Source organism: Castanea sativa, chromosome 10 (assembly GCF_040712315.1).
Source record: "Castanea sativa cultivar Marrone di Chiusa Pesio chromosome 10, ASM4071231v1".
NCBI classification, from domain to species: domain Eukaryota; kingdom Viridiplantae; phylum Streptophyta; class Magnoliopsida; order Fagales; family Fagaceae; genus Castanea; species Castanea sativa.
In genome coordinates this window covers 11,597,548-11,615,762 of record NC_134022.1, presented here as the reverse complement: position 1 = coordinate 11,615,762, position 18,215 = coordinate 11,597,548, and the positions used below count along the sequence as shown (strand labels likewise).

General features: G+C 35.4%; 1 protein-coding gene across 1 annotated transcript; it reads right to left on the bottom strand.

The window, feature by feature from the left end:
* Window positions 1-2,285: 2,285 nt before the first annotated feature.
* On the bottom strand, window positions 2,286-8,119 carry LOC142612031 (uncharacterized). The gene is made up of 6 exons (XM_075784161.1): window positions 7,831-8,119; window positions 7,224-7,362; window positions 7,025-7,075; window positions 6,374-6,917; window positions 5,362-5,590; window positions 2,286-3,046 (listed from the first exon to the last, which is right to left on the bottom strand). The coding sequence occupies exons 1-6, from the start codon at window positions 8,117-8,119 to the stop codon at window positions 2,286-2,288; spliced, it is 2,013 nt and encodes a 670-aa protein (XP_075640276.1).
* Between the last annotated feature and the right edge of the window lie 10,096 nt (window positions 8,120-18,215).

Below are 18,215 nucleotides of genomic sequence, written 5' to 3'. Positions count from 1 at the left end.
TTTTATTTTATATCTAATAAAATTTCTATCTCTATCTCAAAAAAAAAAAAAAGCAGATACAAACTAATCAATAATTTAAATTTTTTTTTTTTATTGATTAGTTTTTTCTTTTTTAAGATAAAGCTATTGGTTAGTTTTTAAGTTAAAATGTTTTGGATTAAAAAAATTATATGGGTTTCGAGTTTCGGGTAGGGTATGGATATTCATGGATAATAGATCCGGGTATGATTCGGGTATGGATACTAATGGGTATTGATATTCGGTTATCCATGGGCAAATATTTCGAGTAGGGTATGGGTATACCCGATCCATGCCCTACCCATGGCCATCCCTAGCTGGAAGTCTTTCTTGGTTTATTCATTTTTTATATCATGCTAGGTCGATGGTAGAATTAGTTTGCTATATGCCAATATATATGTTTCTTCGTTTGGATTATTTTGAGAAGAAGATTATTTGAGGAATAACAAAAAGATTTTCTTTTTCTCTAGTATTTGTAGATTTAAGGAACAACCCTTTTGAGGATATTAATAATGAAAATCTTTCCTATTATTTAAACAATAAAGAGGGAAAAAAATAGAGATATTGTTACAGAGTATAAGGCATTAGCTTTGATTTCTATCTTAAATGGAATTTCATTGCAAAAATTGATTATATCTCTTTATATATATACGCACACAAATACATATTTAATACTCATATTTACTTATCAGTTATCAATAATGAAATAATAAGAATAAAATCAAATTAAAATAGATTTAATTTTTTTTTAAAAGTAAATCTAAATTTGATTAGAATGGCCAATCAAAATTAGCTAAAATGGCCAAAATGGACCAAAATTCAGCATGAGTTGGAATGAGAGGGACTCTCATTAGATATTTTTCAGCTGTTCTAGCCAGTTTGGGATAGAATCCGTAAGTATACATGTACTCGTAAACCGAATGTTGTTAGAGGCATTTTTTTGGACAATGGACTAACAAGCCCAAATATCACAGTCAGCACAAAAAAGTCCACTTATAAAACTCAAGCACCCATGAAAATAAATATCAAAACCTGTTAGATTGGGCCCACCAAATTTATTTTCTAAAACCATTAATTATTGCAAATCTTGAGACTCAAATTCTTAACCCAAAGATTGGCCCATTACCCAGATGAATTAAGACTTGAAATTAACTTCAGAGAGGGCTCACAAATACTCAGACAAAATACCCATGGGCTACTTAATGTGGCTTACTCGAAAAGGAAAATTAAAGCATATGAATAAGCCATCTTGTCCCAGCCCATGAAGCCAACCTCAAAATCATTAGTATAGCCCATGTGTTTGAGTTGCACCAACACAAGAAGAGCAGAAAAAGAAACACACGAAGGCACAGTATCAAGGTCCACCTACGTGTGCAAGAAAGGCCCAAAAGCCATTTAATTGAATTAGCCGACAATGCCCCCATGGTTGTAGCAACATCATAATCAGATTCAAGAGTTCCCCACTATTTTTATGGACCAAGAAAGCTCACTAAAAGCAAAAGTAATGGGTAGATAGAGCAAAATGGGTCATTCCACATATATTCCAGTCCATTCAAAGTCTAACGAGTGAGCTTGAAACACTTTTCTTTTTTGGTAAAGAGGATAATGCATTAAACAACTAAAAAGCCTATAGACTAGAGGCAACAAACTGATCAAACAAGGTTCCAGCAGTATCGAAACTCAACAAAAAACAAACATCAGATGGGGGATTAAAAAATAGTAAAGTCCTGGTCCATGAGCACTCCCCTGCGAGCTAGTGCATCAGCGCACTTATTTGCCTCCTTGTAGCAATGTTGGATTCGCACCATAGGAATCTCCTTAAGCCCTTCTCTACAATCGGCAACCAACACATCAATGCCATATCTCCATATCTTTCTTCAAGAGATCAACTACCAACTTTGCATCAAGCTCAAACACAACCGTTGGGAGTTTAAGGGAAATACATAGTCGAATTCTGTCTCTTTAAGCCCATAACTCCGCTGCAACACTAGTGGCATAACCTATTGATCTCGCATAGCCTTTCACCCACTCTCCATCCTAATTACGAATCAAAACGCCCCTCCAGCCAGGCCAGGATTTCCCATGGACGAACCATCAAAATTCACCTTAACCCAATTAAGAGATGGAGGCAGCCACCTTACCTGGATCCTTGCTTTTGTCTACTTGTGCTTTTCGGTGATGCCCAAGTAAGCCATCTTAGCAGCTTTGGCTAGTGATTCGGCCTTTAAGTCTTTATGTATGGTTGCCTTTCCAAAGATAGTACTATTTCAGTGCAACCAAAGCACCCAGACAGCTATGGGAAACAAAATAGCCCAATCCAGATCAGCAACATCACATCGCTGCATTGACCTACAGTTTAGCCTCAACCAATCCAAAATTGGGTGCCATAAAACATAGAAGCAGAAACCGGGGGAGAGAAGGAGTTCTAGAAACTTTGTGCCTTCGGGGCAGATCGAGGATATATTCATACCTCTTTTAGCAAGGAGAGCATGCACATGAATGCTTTGATGACAACACTGCCAAAGGAAGCACTTAATTTTTGGAAGAACCCACTCTCCACTGAAAGGCTGAATCACTGGCTTGTTTTCCTTTGCATTAGCTATACGATATGCATCTTTAAGATGGAATTCTCCACTGAGAGAGGAACTCCAAGATAGTCTATCTTCTCTTAACTTGGAATAGGGAATCAGAGTGGCTTTTATTTCCATAAAAATCTCTTTAGGAAAGGAGAAGGAGATCCCCTCCCAATTCCAGCAGAGGAACCTAGAAATATCCCTCAATCTGACCTCTTCTTCTCTATTAAGCGGGCCAGAGATGCGGCTTCTGAGGGTGCCCTTATCCAGCCATTTGTCAAACCATAATGATAGGCCACTATCTTTCCCAGCAACCCGCTTAGCACCTTTACTAACAACGGCTTCACCTTTCTTAATGCCAGCCCAAGTGGATGAGCAGGAGGTGGTTTTGAGAAGGTTAATAGGTCTACTCCTTTGCCCTTGGTATTTGTGAGATAGCACACGAACCCATAATGCTGATTTTTCAGTTTTGAACCTTCAATTCAGCTTAGCCAACAAGGCTGCGTTTTTTTATTTGGCTGCTTGAATACCTAATCCGCCTGCCTTCTTGTCCTTCGTGATTTTTTTTCATCCAATAAGATGAATCTTTTTCTTCCTATCCGAAGAGCCCCACATAAAGTTCCTGTTCAATATGTCCACACCTTCAAGGATTTTAGAAGGGAGAACCACACATTGTGTAACGCCCCAAAATTCATAAATAATAAATGTCTATTCAATCTAAATAATTCATAAAAAATATTAAATAAATGTAACCAAAAACCTAAAATCTCATCACAATTGTTAGAGCTCTAATTCCACCAAAGATAGAAATCCTCAAAATAATTCTCTAGTACAATATTCAATACCATAAAAATAATAATGAAATCCTCAGTTTTACAATATAATTTGTAAGTGTTGTCTTTCAAGAATCTCCACTCCAATGATCCCTCTAATATATATGTAAAAGAGAATAAAAATGGGGGTGAGATAACTCAATAAGTGGAATTTACTAACATTGGGGTGTGGGAACAAACCTTTCAAATAAATAATTCTTACAACAAATTCATAAATATATATATATATATATCAATACCATCATATACACAATTTTCTAGGTTTTTCTCGTGGTCAACGTTTACGCCCCGTTGACAGGGTTGTGTTGTCCCCTTTTTGGGACTGGAGCCTCATTTTCATCCCCTTTCTTAAGGATGGCTCCTTTGGAACCTAAATGTGCACTCCCTTGCTAAGGAACTTCCTTTTTGGATCCTCAATAGTATGCTTTTTTGCTAAGGAGCTATCAAATGTGCACTGTTCCTTTTTCTAGGACCGTCCCTTGCTAAGGACTAATTGCAATATGATGGTCCCTTACTAAGGACTAAATACAATACTGAGCTTTTAATCACAACTTGCCATAGGTTTTCAAAACATATCCAATATGCTTACAAAAATAATCCATTAATAATTCTAAAATATATAAAGATATATTCACACATACAAGTTTAAATAAATTTAGGTTGTCCCACAAGTTTTTCATAAAACGAATAGTCAATGTGCACATCAAACATTTATAAAATATCAATTTATATATAGAATACCAACATATTTCTTTGATATAAAATAGTTTAATAATCAACACTGTTTTGGGAAAACCCCCAAAATTAGTAAACACCACTTATCTCTTAGTTGCAAAAATAAAGGAAATCAACCTCCCTTGAATCACAACAATTCAGTAGAATTAGAACCTAGCAACACCAAAAATAGGTTCATCAATACACAATTTCCCACTTAAAAATCTATTTTCACACTTAAATGGTTTTATCCTAAACAATATTGATATATCCAAAATTCTCCATTTATTCACCTAACTATCCAATTCATTTTTAGCTTTGATTAGATTTTTGGACTTAAAAGATATTGTTGCCTAATTAGATTTTTCCATTAACGTCATCATAAGTATTCATGAAACTTCAATAGGGCCGAACAATGAATATCTGACCAACCTGAATGTAACGGCCATATTATTTATTCATATCCATCACTCTGAGATTACATCTATCCAATCCAATATTGGAAGCCACGTATAGCCTTAATTTATCAATCTAGTTGCTTAGTATTCCCTCTTGATGCCGTTGGATATCTGTTCACTCTAATATTATATATATTCAACCTAACATTGGAAGCCACGTGATAGCTTCAATTTATCAATCTATTTGCTTAGTATGCTCTCTTGATGCCGCTAGACTAGGATTTAGACAATAACGAAAGTGTGATGCATGTTAGTTGACGGTAAACAAGTGAGACTATAAACAATTAAATATAAACCACAAAGCACCCTTGTTCTAATAGAATAATCCTAGCTTTAGAACCATAACAGTAGCCCCTGTTATTTTTTTCTATTAGGTACGCAATTAACAGATGTTTCCTATAAGCGTGGAAACAAATACTAGCCATTGAGTATTTCAACTTTCCTAAGTTTAGAGCAGAAGAGAGCCATACATGCAGTCTCACTCACAGCCATAGTGAAGCAAAGTGTTCAATAATGTGATGTGGCAGAAGCAAAAGGAAGCCTTATAAGTATATACACGTGTAGCTTAAGAGGTAAAAGGCTAGGGTTTTTAAAAACTTATCAAGACCCCTATATTTACTTATGCCACATCACTTGGGCTTCTTATTCCATAGTAATTATCAGATTTAGATATCTTAGGTCCAAACCAATTAAATCCATTTAATTGTGGGCCCTTTTTAATTTACGTATAAGAATTAAATTAGTAATAAAATCATGGGGTGTTACACATTACATCATATATGGGAATAGTGGATGTCACCGCTTGAGTCAATACAACTCTGCCCGCAAAGGATAATAAATTAGCCTTCCAGCCAGCCAGCTTGCTTTGAATACGATCAATAATAAACCCAAAATCTTGAGGAATTCCATTGTACTTGATGGGAAGATCCAAATACTTCCCAAGGAATGGAGTAGATTGGAAACCCAACACCTCACAAAGTCCTTCCCTCGTGTTCTGATCCACATTGGGAGAAAAATAAACCTGAGACTTCTCATCGCTAATTTTCTACCCTGATAATGCACAAAAGGAGTCAAGAACATCTCTTATTGCAATGCAATTTTTCCGGTCTGCCTTGGCAAAAAGCATAAGGTCGTCTGTAAAAAATAAAGTGCGAGAAGGAGGGTCCTCCCTAGGAAGACTTAACCAGATTCTAAAGCTTCTCATGACATTTATTTTCAATAAGTGTTCCCAAAACCTCCATGCAAAGAATAAAAAGGTACGGTGAAAGAGGGTCTCCCTGACGAATTCCTCGAGAGGGATTAAATGGCTCTAATGCACCCCCATTGAACAAAATAGCAATGGAGGATGAGGATATGCAGCTCATGATTAGAGATATCAATTTGGTGGGCACTCAAAAAAGCTTAAGTGTGTCTTTAATAAAACTTCATTCTAATCGGTCATACGCCTTCTCCAGGTCAAACTTAATTGCCATCACCCCCCCCCCCCTCCCTCTTCCTTTCTTTTTGGCCATAGAGTGAATAATTTCTTGAACAATAATTGCATTGTCTAGACCTTTCCTCCCTGGAACAAAGGCTGATTGATAGGGAGAAATAAGCTTAGACAGAAAAGGCCTAATGCAGCCAACAATAATCTTCATCATCAACTTATACACCGTGTTACACAAGTTGATTGGTTGGTAGTTGTTCAAGGTTTCTGGACTCTTGCACTTTGGTATAAGTTTAATGAGGGCCTTGCTTAGGTATTCCGGAATTTCCTAACAGGTTAGATAGATTTTACCTCCTTTTTCACAGACTCCCCATCAACCAACCAAAACCGTTGGAAAAACCCTGCGTGGAGACCATTTGGACCAGGTGCTTTTAATGGTTTCAGCCCCCATATACCAGCTGTGATCTCCTCATCAGTAACAACAATGTCAATAGAAGTTGCGTCTTCCTCATTTAAATAAGAGTGCCAGAATGGAGGATTCCATTCGACTAGTGAGGCCGAGCAAAGGTCTGAAGTAAATAGCTCCATAAATCCCTCCCTAATGAAGTCCACAATCTCTCTATCTCCATGCAACCAATTCCCTACACTATCCTTCATACATAAAATACGGTTTCTTCTTCTTCGAACCAACGCTAAAGTATGGTAAAAAGCAGTGTTACGATCACCCTCAACAAGCCAAAGGATTCTAGCCTTCATTGCCGAAAACTCCTCCTCTAACTTTGTCACTTCTGCATACTCTATCTGCAACTTCCTTTCTAAATCCACCAAGAAATCATTAGGCCAAATGGACAAGTTTTCTTGGATTCCTTTAAGCCTTGCTAAAATTCTCCTTTTCCTATGAAACAAGTTCCCAAATTTAGTCTTATTCCATGCATTGGCCTTTGCAGTAAAAGAGGATTGAGCTTACATCAGAGTAGGTTGGCTAGACCAGACATCTCTTACCACTCCCAGGAAGGAAGGGTGGGAGAGCCACATGGATTGAAACCTAAAAGGCTTCAGGAATTAGACAGTCCGATTATTATCCATACACAACTTGGTAGCGCAATGGTCCGATTTAGTCATTTCTAGATGGAAAATCCCTGCTTCAAAAACCCTATCTATTCTCTCTTGGATTAGCCGAGATAGCAACCTACAATTAGACCAGATGTATCTAGGCCCATAAAAGCCAATATCAATCATTTTGTAGTTATCCAGGCATTCTTGGAACCACAGAGCTCTACCTAAGTTAACTGGTCTCCCACCAAACTTATCATCCCCCATTAGAACTTCATTAAAATCTCCTACAATAACCCAAGGCATGGAGTGTAATTCAGCTACAAAATTGAGGTTTTCCCAAAGGAGGCATCGTTCCGCAAATCTGGGGCTGCCATAAATAGCTGATAAAAGCCAAAGAGGCTTGCTTAAAGAGGATACTGTTGCATGAATCTCTTGTTCAGTTGAAGATAGTTCAACCAACTTTACCTTACTAGAGTCCTAAAGTAACCACAGGCCACCCAAGAAGCCAATCGAGTTAGCAAAAATCGCCTCATCCATAAGGAGCCTATCAACAATCCTTCTAGCTCTATCACCACACACTTTGGTTTCCATGATGATCATGATAGCAGGGGAGTGAACACGAACCATATCTTTAATATTATTACAAAAATTTGGGCTTAGAGCACCCCGATAATTCCAGATCAACGTATTCATAATCAACACAAAAAAGGGAAATTAAAGAACAAGTTAATTGGAAGAATTGAGAAGCTCACCTCCCTGTTCACCTTGCATATTTGTCTCTGAATGAGACCTGCCTTCTGCCTGAAGACAATCCTCTTCTTCAAGCCCTGTTCGCTTTAACCGAAGTGAAGGGTCAATCCTCTTAAGCTCAAGCTTGGTTATTCTCTGGACCTTCTTCTTCATAGCTAAACCTGAGTGACATTCCTCTCGTGGTGAGTAGTTTGAAATTTCCTCCAATGGCTTCCTTTCAATTCCTTGGCAATGGACCACTTGACCCATTCCTTCGCCTCTTCCCATATCCAATGCCAGATCTAAGGCCATCTACGATCCTTCAAAACAGGTACCTTATCTTCGTTCTTCAGCATCGGCCAAGACCGGTTTCTTCATCGGCGCTGAGATTGCTTCCTCAGAACTCCCAACACAAAATCCCTTAAACTCCATTCCTATTTTGGACATGTCAGCTGGATTAGAACCAAATTTGAGCAGTGAGCTTGACCCAAATAGGTTCAAATTGACAACTCTCCACTCTGAGGATGCCTTTTGTCCAATTGCTTTTGGTCCATTAGCCTCTGCCTGGCTCTTTTTGTGTTGTTGTCCACGCTTGGGATTCTTCTCCTTCAAGAATTTAGGCTTGAAGGTGGACTTTTCACGGCTCAAGGATAAGTTAGTGTGATTTGCACGCAACTCTCTTTTGTCATGTCACTATGGTGTTGAATTTCCTTGCTTACTCCCAGATCTAGTTGCATAGTTTCTTTTGTTGGGCTCAAAAAGTTAGTGGGCTAGCTTGGCCTGGAAAAGGAATTGCCTAATTAGGTTAAGCTCTTCTCTTCTTTACTTAGATTTTTCCTAGGCTTCCTATTTTGTGTAACTAAGACCTAGGGCCCGAAATCATCGCTGTCAGGTAGCACGTGATCCTTCCCCACCCCGTGACTCCCTGCGACATCAGTTTCTCCCATCATCTTCTCTGCTTGCTCTAGCGGCTACATTCTATATGAGCATCCCTTAGTTTTGTGGCTGACACGTCCACATGAGAAACATAGCGCATTAATTCCTTCATACTACACAGGCTGTCAAAGACCACCTATCTTGATGAGTTTGATGATAGGTTTATCAAAGTTAACTTAGACACAAAGTCTCACAAAGTGTCCTCTCGCCTCCGTTGTGATTTAGGTGTCAAAACTAGTCCTATTGCTAGGCCGATATCCTTCAAAACTGATAGTTCGTAGTACTCGATGGGCAATCCCGACAACCTTATACACATTGCAACAGCCGAAAGCTTGGCGGTATCTGCCCTAAAGTTTGGTTTCCACATCTAATGGAAAGGTAATGGCCACCAACAAACCATGGACCACCTTTATGCACTCTTACTCGGTCCTCCGCAATGGAGAATCTAATAAGAAAGAACTCATTGCCGAGGTCTATGCACTCCATTCTGCCCACCGGTTTCCATAGGCTTACCAACCTTGAAATAAGGAAGTGGTAACCTACGGTTTTCACAAACTAACTATAAGTGCATTAGTCCAAGCAGCCCGTATCTTACCTTTCCTATCTCCGAGAGACGTACTGTTGCCTTGCCTGGAAGGTCTTCCTCCATTATATCGTTTGACATAGTTTCCATCTCCATAGTATTCTCAACTTCAAAAACTTTTTCAAAACCTCCTGTGCACTATCCTACGGGTTTATCTCTATATGATCTCCCTTCCTCTTCCGAGTTTGGCCTCTGGTTTTCGTGACCCAAGTTGTCTTGGTGACTCTCTTTTACCTTCTTAGTACTTCTTTGCAATACATCATCTTCTTCTCTGGACCTAACGCTCGCCTCACTCATCTTCGCTCACGAAGACACTATTGTTCACCTTAGACCTATGTTAATGCCATGTGATGCAAGTTAGAGAACTCACATAAAACAAAGTTATACATGGGCAAAACAAAGTTACACTAAACACCATATTTGCCCCCATAAAATTAGTATCAATCAAAACTAATGTAATACTGCCACAACTTTTAACTTCAACACATTCAAATGATGGTTTTCTTTTTAAAGGTTACTAGTCGCTAACACGTGCTATGCACAGGAACCTACATATTTGTGAGGTAAACTAAAATAATTTTATAAAATCTTAAATTGATTAAGAAATTATACCATTGCATGATTTGCTCTTGTATGACTTCTATTTATGTTCAATTTGATGAAGAAGTCATTACTTAAATGGGCAATGGCTTACAAAAAATTTGTCAGACTATTTCAAATACTGCAAAAAAATAACTCAAAAATTCAGATATTAAAACTTCTAAAAGACTTAAAAAATATTAAAGAATTAAATGATTCACTATTTAAAAATTATTGAAACAAAACAAAATATATACAACTAAACAATAGAGAAATATAAAAGAAAGATTGGTTACATTCAAAAAAATAATTTCAATTATTGCAAGCTTTTCTACCCTGTAAAAAACAGCTAAAAAGAGTTTGGTGATTTATGTATGAAAATTACTTTTTAAAGAAGTTGCAATAGAATTCTTCTATTATCCAAAGAAGTTGAACTTTATCAATAATTGATTATTTTTATATTTATCCAAATAAAGCCACGCTTAGGATAATCTTAATATAGGATTTATTCAAGTTTTTTTTTATAAACGTTTGAGTTTAAGTTAGACTTGTTAGAGAGATAGAGTTTTACTCTTTGTTAAGTTTGGACTAAACAAAATTAATTTTGTTTTAAAAAAATGATAATGATGAGTTTGAGTTTAAGTTGGACTTGTTAGAGATAAAATTTCACTCCTTGTTAAATTTGGAATAAACAAAAATAATTTTATTTTAAAAAAAATGGTGTATTTGAGTTTAAGTTGGACTTATTAGAGAGATATTGTTTCACTCTTTATTGAGTTTAGACCAAAAAAAATTATAATTTTATATAAATATTGTGCTGACGTGGAATATTATGGGAGTTTTAGAGGTTTCGATTATATATATATATATATATATATATATATATATGTATGTATGTATGTATATAGATTATGAATATAGAACATAATAGAATTTAAATTTCATTAATATATATATATATATATATATATATATATATAGATATTAAAATAGTGATGTGTAAAATTGTGAGGTCTTAAAAATTTATGTGGATATATTAATAGGTCAATTAAAAGTCAAACAATTTTGGTTTTATATATGAGAAACACAATGACCACAACAATTTCATAACAAATTCTAGATAATAAGCTATTATTATTTGTTACAGGTGGGTCAAAAAGTAATTTCATTAGTAGGTCTAGAAAAAAAAATTAATAATAACTTATCATATAGAGTTTATTGTAAAAATATTGTGTACATAACATTATTCTTTTTGTACGTTTATAAATAATATCAGACACAACACTCTTATTTGGGTGCCACCAATTGCCTTTGGTGCAAGTGAAATTACATTAGAGTTTGCAGTCTGTTATATTTATTGTAGCACGTTTAGTTTAATTTTATTGACCTAACAAGCAAGCACAGGGTCAAGAATCTAATTATAAGAGTTTTGCCTTCTAATATGATAGAACATAAGATTGTGACCATACACCATCTAAGCAGCCTTCCATTTTTCACCTATAGCAAGTAAAGACACAAATCCGATTGCGTAACTTGCGCTGTACTTTGCCAATTAATCGAAGTTTGAGTCCGGCAGTTGAGCGATGGGACCCTTTTACTAGTCTTAACCATCGCTGTTCTCTTAGTATTCAATTTATTCTGTTATGTTCTTTTGTTGCTTTTCAATAATAGAAAGAGAAAATACTAGAAAAAAACAATAAAAGAAAACCAGAAAAAATGAGAAAAAGAAACAAGCAAACAAAAGTTAACATGTAAAGTCTATGAATAAGAGTCGGAAGAGGAAGAAGAACAAATTGGGTACGGATTTTACTTTTCTTTGCCATTTTGTATACGAATCCTTTGGACTATCAATAGTTCCATTCTAAAAAAAATCGACAATATTTTATCGCAAGATGACATAAAATATATGAATAATGTGCAAAAGTTATGTTGTATTAGTCTTAACTTAAAAACTTAGCAAATTATGTTTTTTTTCTTAGTACCGCTCTTTAGTTATTATGTTATAAAACTAATTGGTAAAGTTTCTTATAATTGAATAAAATATTTGGATCGAAACTGTAAGAACACAAATTGATTCACAGCCCAAGATGTTAGGACTATGGCCCAATAAGTCTAAAACAATAAATTTGATAGAGATTGAGTTTGAGGTTGAACGTTAAACGGGTTAGAGAAAATACTAGAAAAAAACAGTAAAAGAAAACCAGAAAAATGAGAAAAAGAAACAAGCAAACAAAAGTTAATATATAAAGTCTATGAATAAGAGTCGGAAGAGGAAGAAGAACAAATTGGTACGGATTTTACTTTTCTTTGCCATTTTGTATACGAATCCTTTGGATTATCAATAGCTCCATTCTAAAAAAGAAAATCGACAATATTTTATCGCAAGATGACATAAAATATATGAATAATGTGTGAAAGTTATGTTGTTTAGTCTTAACTTAAAAACTTAGTAAAATATGCTTTTTTTCTTAATGCCGCTCTTTAATTATTATGTTATAAAACTAATTGGTAAAGTTTCTTATAATTGAATAAAATATTTGAATTGAAACTATAAGGACACAAATTGATCAACAGCTCAAGATGTTAGGACTATGGCCCAATAAGCCCAAAACAACAAATTTGATAGAAAATGGGTTTGAGGTTGAACGTTAAATGAGTTAGGTGTGAGTCACAGTGGATTAGCTTACTACATGAATGATTAAGTAAAGTGGATTGAAAAGAAAAATACTCCTTGGTCAAATTTGAGGATGATATGTTCTTGTATAAATATCTCTCAAACTTATATAAATATTCCATTTCTTGATTACAGAGTTTTTTTTTTTTTTTTTGTTTCCCTCTCTTTTTTCTAATCCCCCCTCTGTAATGGAATCCTTTCCATTTTATACTTCCTTCCCTTCTTGAAACTTAGCCTTCCACGTATAGATCAGATTGATAATCTCCTTGATACTTGTCCCATCAGTACCTTCCTGAAATCTTTGTAGGTAGCTATGAGGCTAGAAGTCACTATTCAGGTATCACTTCCATATTAATGTGACCAGTTGTTCAAGTGTAGAGCATTTTATGCGATGGTAGCAATTTTCTTCCTAAATATTTTTCAATTTTCTGTTGACTCACCTCTCTTTGAAGTTTATCCTCCTAAGCATAGTTGCCCACTGCCCAGTATTTGATGGGTGGTCGGACTTTAGATTTCCACTTTGTTTCCTGAGGAGGTTGTCTCCTTAGACAACCTCACCTGTTCATCGCGACCAACTCTCATCCTTGGCCCGATAACCTACTTGTCTTTACTGACACTTGTTTGTCCTCGAGCTCTTTGATGTTCTCAGGCGTGACTCACGGCCCAATACCCTTACTCGGTTCTTTTATCACCACATAAACTTTATAAAAAAAAAAAAATTAGTTATCATGTTATAAACTTATAATTACTAAGCAAATAAATTTTCAGGCACATGAGCTGGCAAGCCAACAACGTTAGAGTCTTTTGGGTAAATATTGGTAAAAATGAAGTTTTTTGGGGTTATAGTCACTGTTCGAAGTTATTTGGGAAAATGAGGAGAGAGAGTGAATTTCGGCAACAGTGTTGCCGAAATTCGAAGAAAAGTATGAGAGAGAAAATCCAAACTGAGGAGAGAGAAATTTTGAGAATTTCGGCAACAGTGTTGCCGAAATTCCTTCTGCCCAAACCCTGCCCACTTCACTGAGTGCCCATGCGCGTGAGTGCCAAAAGAAAAAAATAAAAAAGGTTTGTGGCAATCCCATTGCCGAAAATGGAGGGAAAAGAAAAAAAAAAAAAAAAATTACAGCAATGGGATTGCCGAAATAGGGGGGAAAGAAAAAGAAAAAAAAAAAAAAGTGGCCATGTAGTGCCGAAATAGGGAAAAAAAAAAAAAAAGGAAAATTGGCAATGGGTTGCCGAAATAGGGGAAAAAAAAAAGGTGGCCATGTAGTGTCACATTTTTTTTTCTTTCCCCCCATTTTGGCAATCCCATTGCCATAATTCTTTTTTTTTTTTTTTTTTCCCCACTATTTCGGCAATCCCATTGCCACATTTCCTTTTTTTCTTTTTTTTCTTTTTTCTTTCCCCCCTATTTCGGCAACCCCATCGCCAATTTTCCTTTTTTTCTTTTTTTCCTATTTCGGCACTACATGACCACCTTTTTTTTTTTTTTTTCCCCTATTTCGGCAACCCCATTGCCAATTTTTTTTTTTTTTTTTTTTTTTCCTTTTCCCCCTATTTCGGCAACCCCATTGCCAATTTTCCTTCTTTTTTTTTTACTACATGGCCACTTTTTTTTTCTTTTTCTTTTTCTTTCCCCCCTATTTCGGCAATCCCATTGCTGTAATTCTCTTTTTTTTTCTTTTTTTTTTTTTCTTTTCCCTCTATTTTCGGCAATGGGATTGCCACAAACCTTTTTTATTTTTTCATTTTGGCACTCACGCGCATGGGCACTCAGTGAAGCGGGCAGGGTTTGAGCAGAAGGAATTTCGGCAACACTGTTGCCGAAATTCTCAAAATTTCTCTCTCCTCAGTTTGGATTTTCTCTCTCATACTTTTCTTCGAATTTCGGCAACACTGTTGCCGAAATTCACTCTCTCTCCTCATTTTCCCAAATAACTTCGAACAGTGACTATAACCCCAAAAAACTTCCTTTTTACCAATATTTACCCAAAAGACTCAACAACGTTAGGCCCCTCAATTCATATAAACAAGATACAAAATTTTAAAATGTAATATTAAGAATGATATTTGACAACAAGGTTTATTTTCGGGATGCATAATTTTATTACAAAATTAATAAAATAAAAATAGCAGAGGAACAAGACAAACACATTAAACTAAGGAAAACAAGCTTTATGAGAGCCTGCACAGAAGGGTAGTGAGTTTCTCTTTTCAATGCCGGCAACACAACGTGGTGAGGGTAAGGCTGAGTTTGCTTTGCGTTGAATTTCTTTGAAATTCAAAAAAAGTTGTGTTGCCATCAAACCGAGAGACTGGCAGTGTATGACATGACTTGCGAACAACACGTAAACATCAGGTTTTTATTTTTTTGGTGGATTAGTGTTTAATATTTAATTTTTAAATAAGTGATTTGGATTCTATTTTTACTTAAATCAAAAATTAATTAGTATTTTGATTCAATGATAAAAAAATTGATCAACACAATTAATAAAGTATTGATCTAAATAATTATCTTTATCTTACATAAATTATAATTCTAAATATAATGAAGAAATTAAAAGAATTTTATTGGTTATGCTGATAAATTTTTCATTAAAACACTAAATCCCTAATCCTTTTACCCAAAAAAAAGAAGAAAAAAACTTTCTTTTCACATTAATTTTCTTATATTATCTATTAAACTAGTCAAAAAGGATTGTGTCATGCCAATCCGCTTAATAAATGAGCTGCATTGCATTGGAGTTGAAAAGTTTTAATATGATTATTAAATATATTAAATTAGGGTTAAATTATGCATTTAGATATCCAGGAGCGGAGCTAAAAATTTTTGTTTGAGGGGCGATTTATGTTACTAATTTATTAGTCTAAATGAACTTTCATATACATACACAAATACATGCATTTATACACATACATGGAAATTAGTATTTTTCATAATGAAATCCTTAAAATTAAATATTTCATAGAATTAAATTAGTCTTTCACCATCTTCCATAGTGAAATTCTTACAATTATCATTTTTAATATAAGTTACCAAATTGTTTACTATTATGAGTAAAAAACATTTCAATTGAATTAATGAAGTATTCAAACACATGAATGATCCAAAATTTTAAGAGATACAAGAACACATTTTACCATAAAAAATGATTTTGAGAAACAATACGTTCTCTATAACTACTAAACAAATTTAACAATTTTTTTAAGAACATTGTTGAACCAACTCAAATATTTGAGGAGGCCAAGTCCCATTTTTGGGGGCTAATTATTAAAATATTAAATATTTATATATAATAAAAAGAAATTTTCAAAAATTTTGGAGGTCCATGGTCCCCCACCCAACCATGTAGTTCTGCCCTGCTGAGATAATTACATCTCAATGTAACATGACTATGACTCAATAACACGAATTGTCACTCTAACATGTAGTTCTGCCCCTGTTGAGATACCTTTATCTCAATGTAACACGATTATGACTCAATAACACGAATTGTCACTGTTAGCTTAGACCATGCCCTATGATTTTTGAGACCTCCAAATGCGTGCATATCCATTTAAAAGAAGCCACCAAAGCTGCTGCATTAGATTTATAAATGGCCCTACTCGTAACACATTTCACTATTATACAGCTAGAGCTTCCATCATCACCATTGAGTCACTGATCTTGCTGACAAGTTCGTAGTACACAGGCCATGATACCACAGCCAAAACTTAAACCGCTACAGACAGATGTTCCTGTAAAGATTTCATTGCATTTTTTGTATTATATACTCTGTCACCATTTAATGCAGTAGTTTCTCCAGGTATTATATATTAGTTCCCAAATTAATATATAGTTCCAAAATATATTCCTATTTTTCCTTTTCCAAAATATATTAGATAACTAACTGCATTCAAATATTGCAGTCCTAACTTTAGAGCATTCTTATCAAGTATTCTAAAAAATTTAGTATTTACCATCTCAAAACTCAATTTTATAATATATAAGAGCACTTGCAGCAGCGGAGCTAAATAACTATATACCTATTTTAGCTCCACCAAAACACCAAAAAGAAGCATGCAGCAGTGGAGCTAAATCTATTTTTTTTTAACTCATTGCTACAGTGCACATCTATAGATAGATGTGCACTGTTCATGAGAGCTGAAAAAAATTAATTTTTTATTTTGCGTTCACATTACTTTTTTATTGTGATGTTTTTATTGTAGTGAGATGTATTATTTTATTGTGGTAGATATATTATTTTATTGTGATGTTTATATTATTTTATTGTGTTGAAAGCTAAAATAGATCCACTGCTGCAACATGTGTGTAGGTAAAATAGATAAAGTAACTTTTGGTAGAGCTAAATTGCTAAATTTTTAGCTCCACTGCTGTGGATGCTTTAACACCCCAATTTACAATACAACTTACATCAAAACTTCTATTTTTTTTACCATTTCATTTAAATATTGCTTCTTTATTATTTTTCAATAATTTTTTATTTTTTCTCTCTCCTTTGTCTCTCTCTTTCTCACAGCACCGCCGGCGCCACACTACCAACAGTCACCACAAAACCCACCACCCACAACCACCACAAAATCCAATAGCAACAGTCACAGCCACCTCCACCATAGCACTACCACCATCAACCTCCACTGTAGCAACCAAAATCCACCACAAAAAAAAAAACGGCCCAACCACTACCTTCCTCTTCCAAATCACAAATCAACCACCATCACATTCACAAAACCCAAATCGGCGAGAAGAAAGAAGACAATCACAAAACCCAGATCAGTGAGAAGAAAGAAGAAAGACAGAAAGGCAAACCCATCACGTCAGCGAGCAAAACACACACACACAAACCCACCACGGCAAACCTCCACCAAAGCAAACCCATCATGCTGATCCACTGCACCACGACCCACTATGACCCAAACCCACAACCTAGAGACCCACGCCAATCACAATCCAAAGTCACAAACCCACAACCCATAAACCCACGCCTACGCCGATCACAATCTGAAATCACAAACCCACAACCCAGAGACCCACGCCTACGCCGATCACAATCCGAAACCACAAACCTACAACCAAACCCATGTCGATCACAATTCGAAATCACAAATTTACAACCCACAAAATCAAATCACCTCGCCATCAAGCTCTACCTCCATATCGGCAGCAACACTTTGAAGGCGTTTGGGCTTTGATGTTCCTAACTGACGAACCGTGGAGGGGAGGAGCTCAAACCATGATCTTAAGAGAAACAGAGAAGCTACGGGAAAGAGAGAAGAGGAAAGTGAGAGAGAAGAGATAAGAGAGATGGGAAAAAAAAAAAAAATACATTGTGTGTTACTGTTGGAATAAAAAAATATTTTTTGGTTTAAGGTTTGTGCTACAATGAGGTTGTATTGATACAATTTCGATGAAGCAGTATCTCAAAATTTTTGAGATTTGAAATGTTTGATGGAGTTGATTTTTTGGTGTTTTGGGGTTAAATTTTAGCATTTATACCATTTGCCCACTTTGATAAGAATGCTCTTATTTGATATTTAATCTAAATTCACCTTCTTCTTCTTTATATTTTTCCCTGGATAAAATCCAGATTCACATTCACCTAACCCAGCGTGAGTAGGTGCCAGAGAATGTAAAA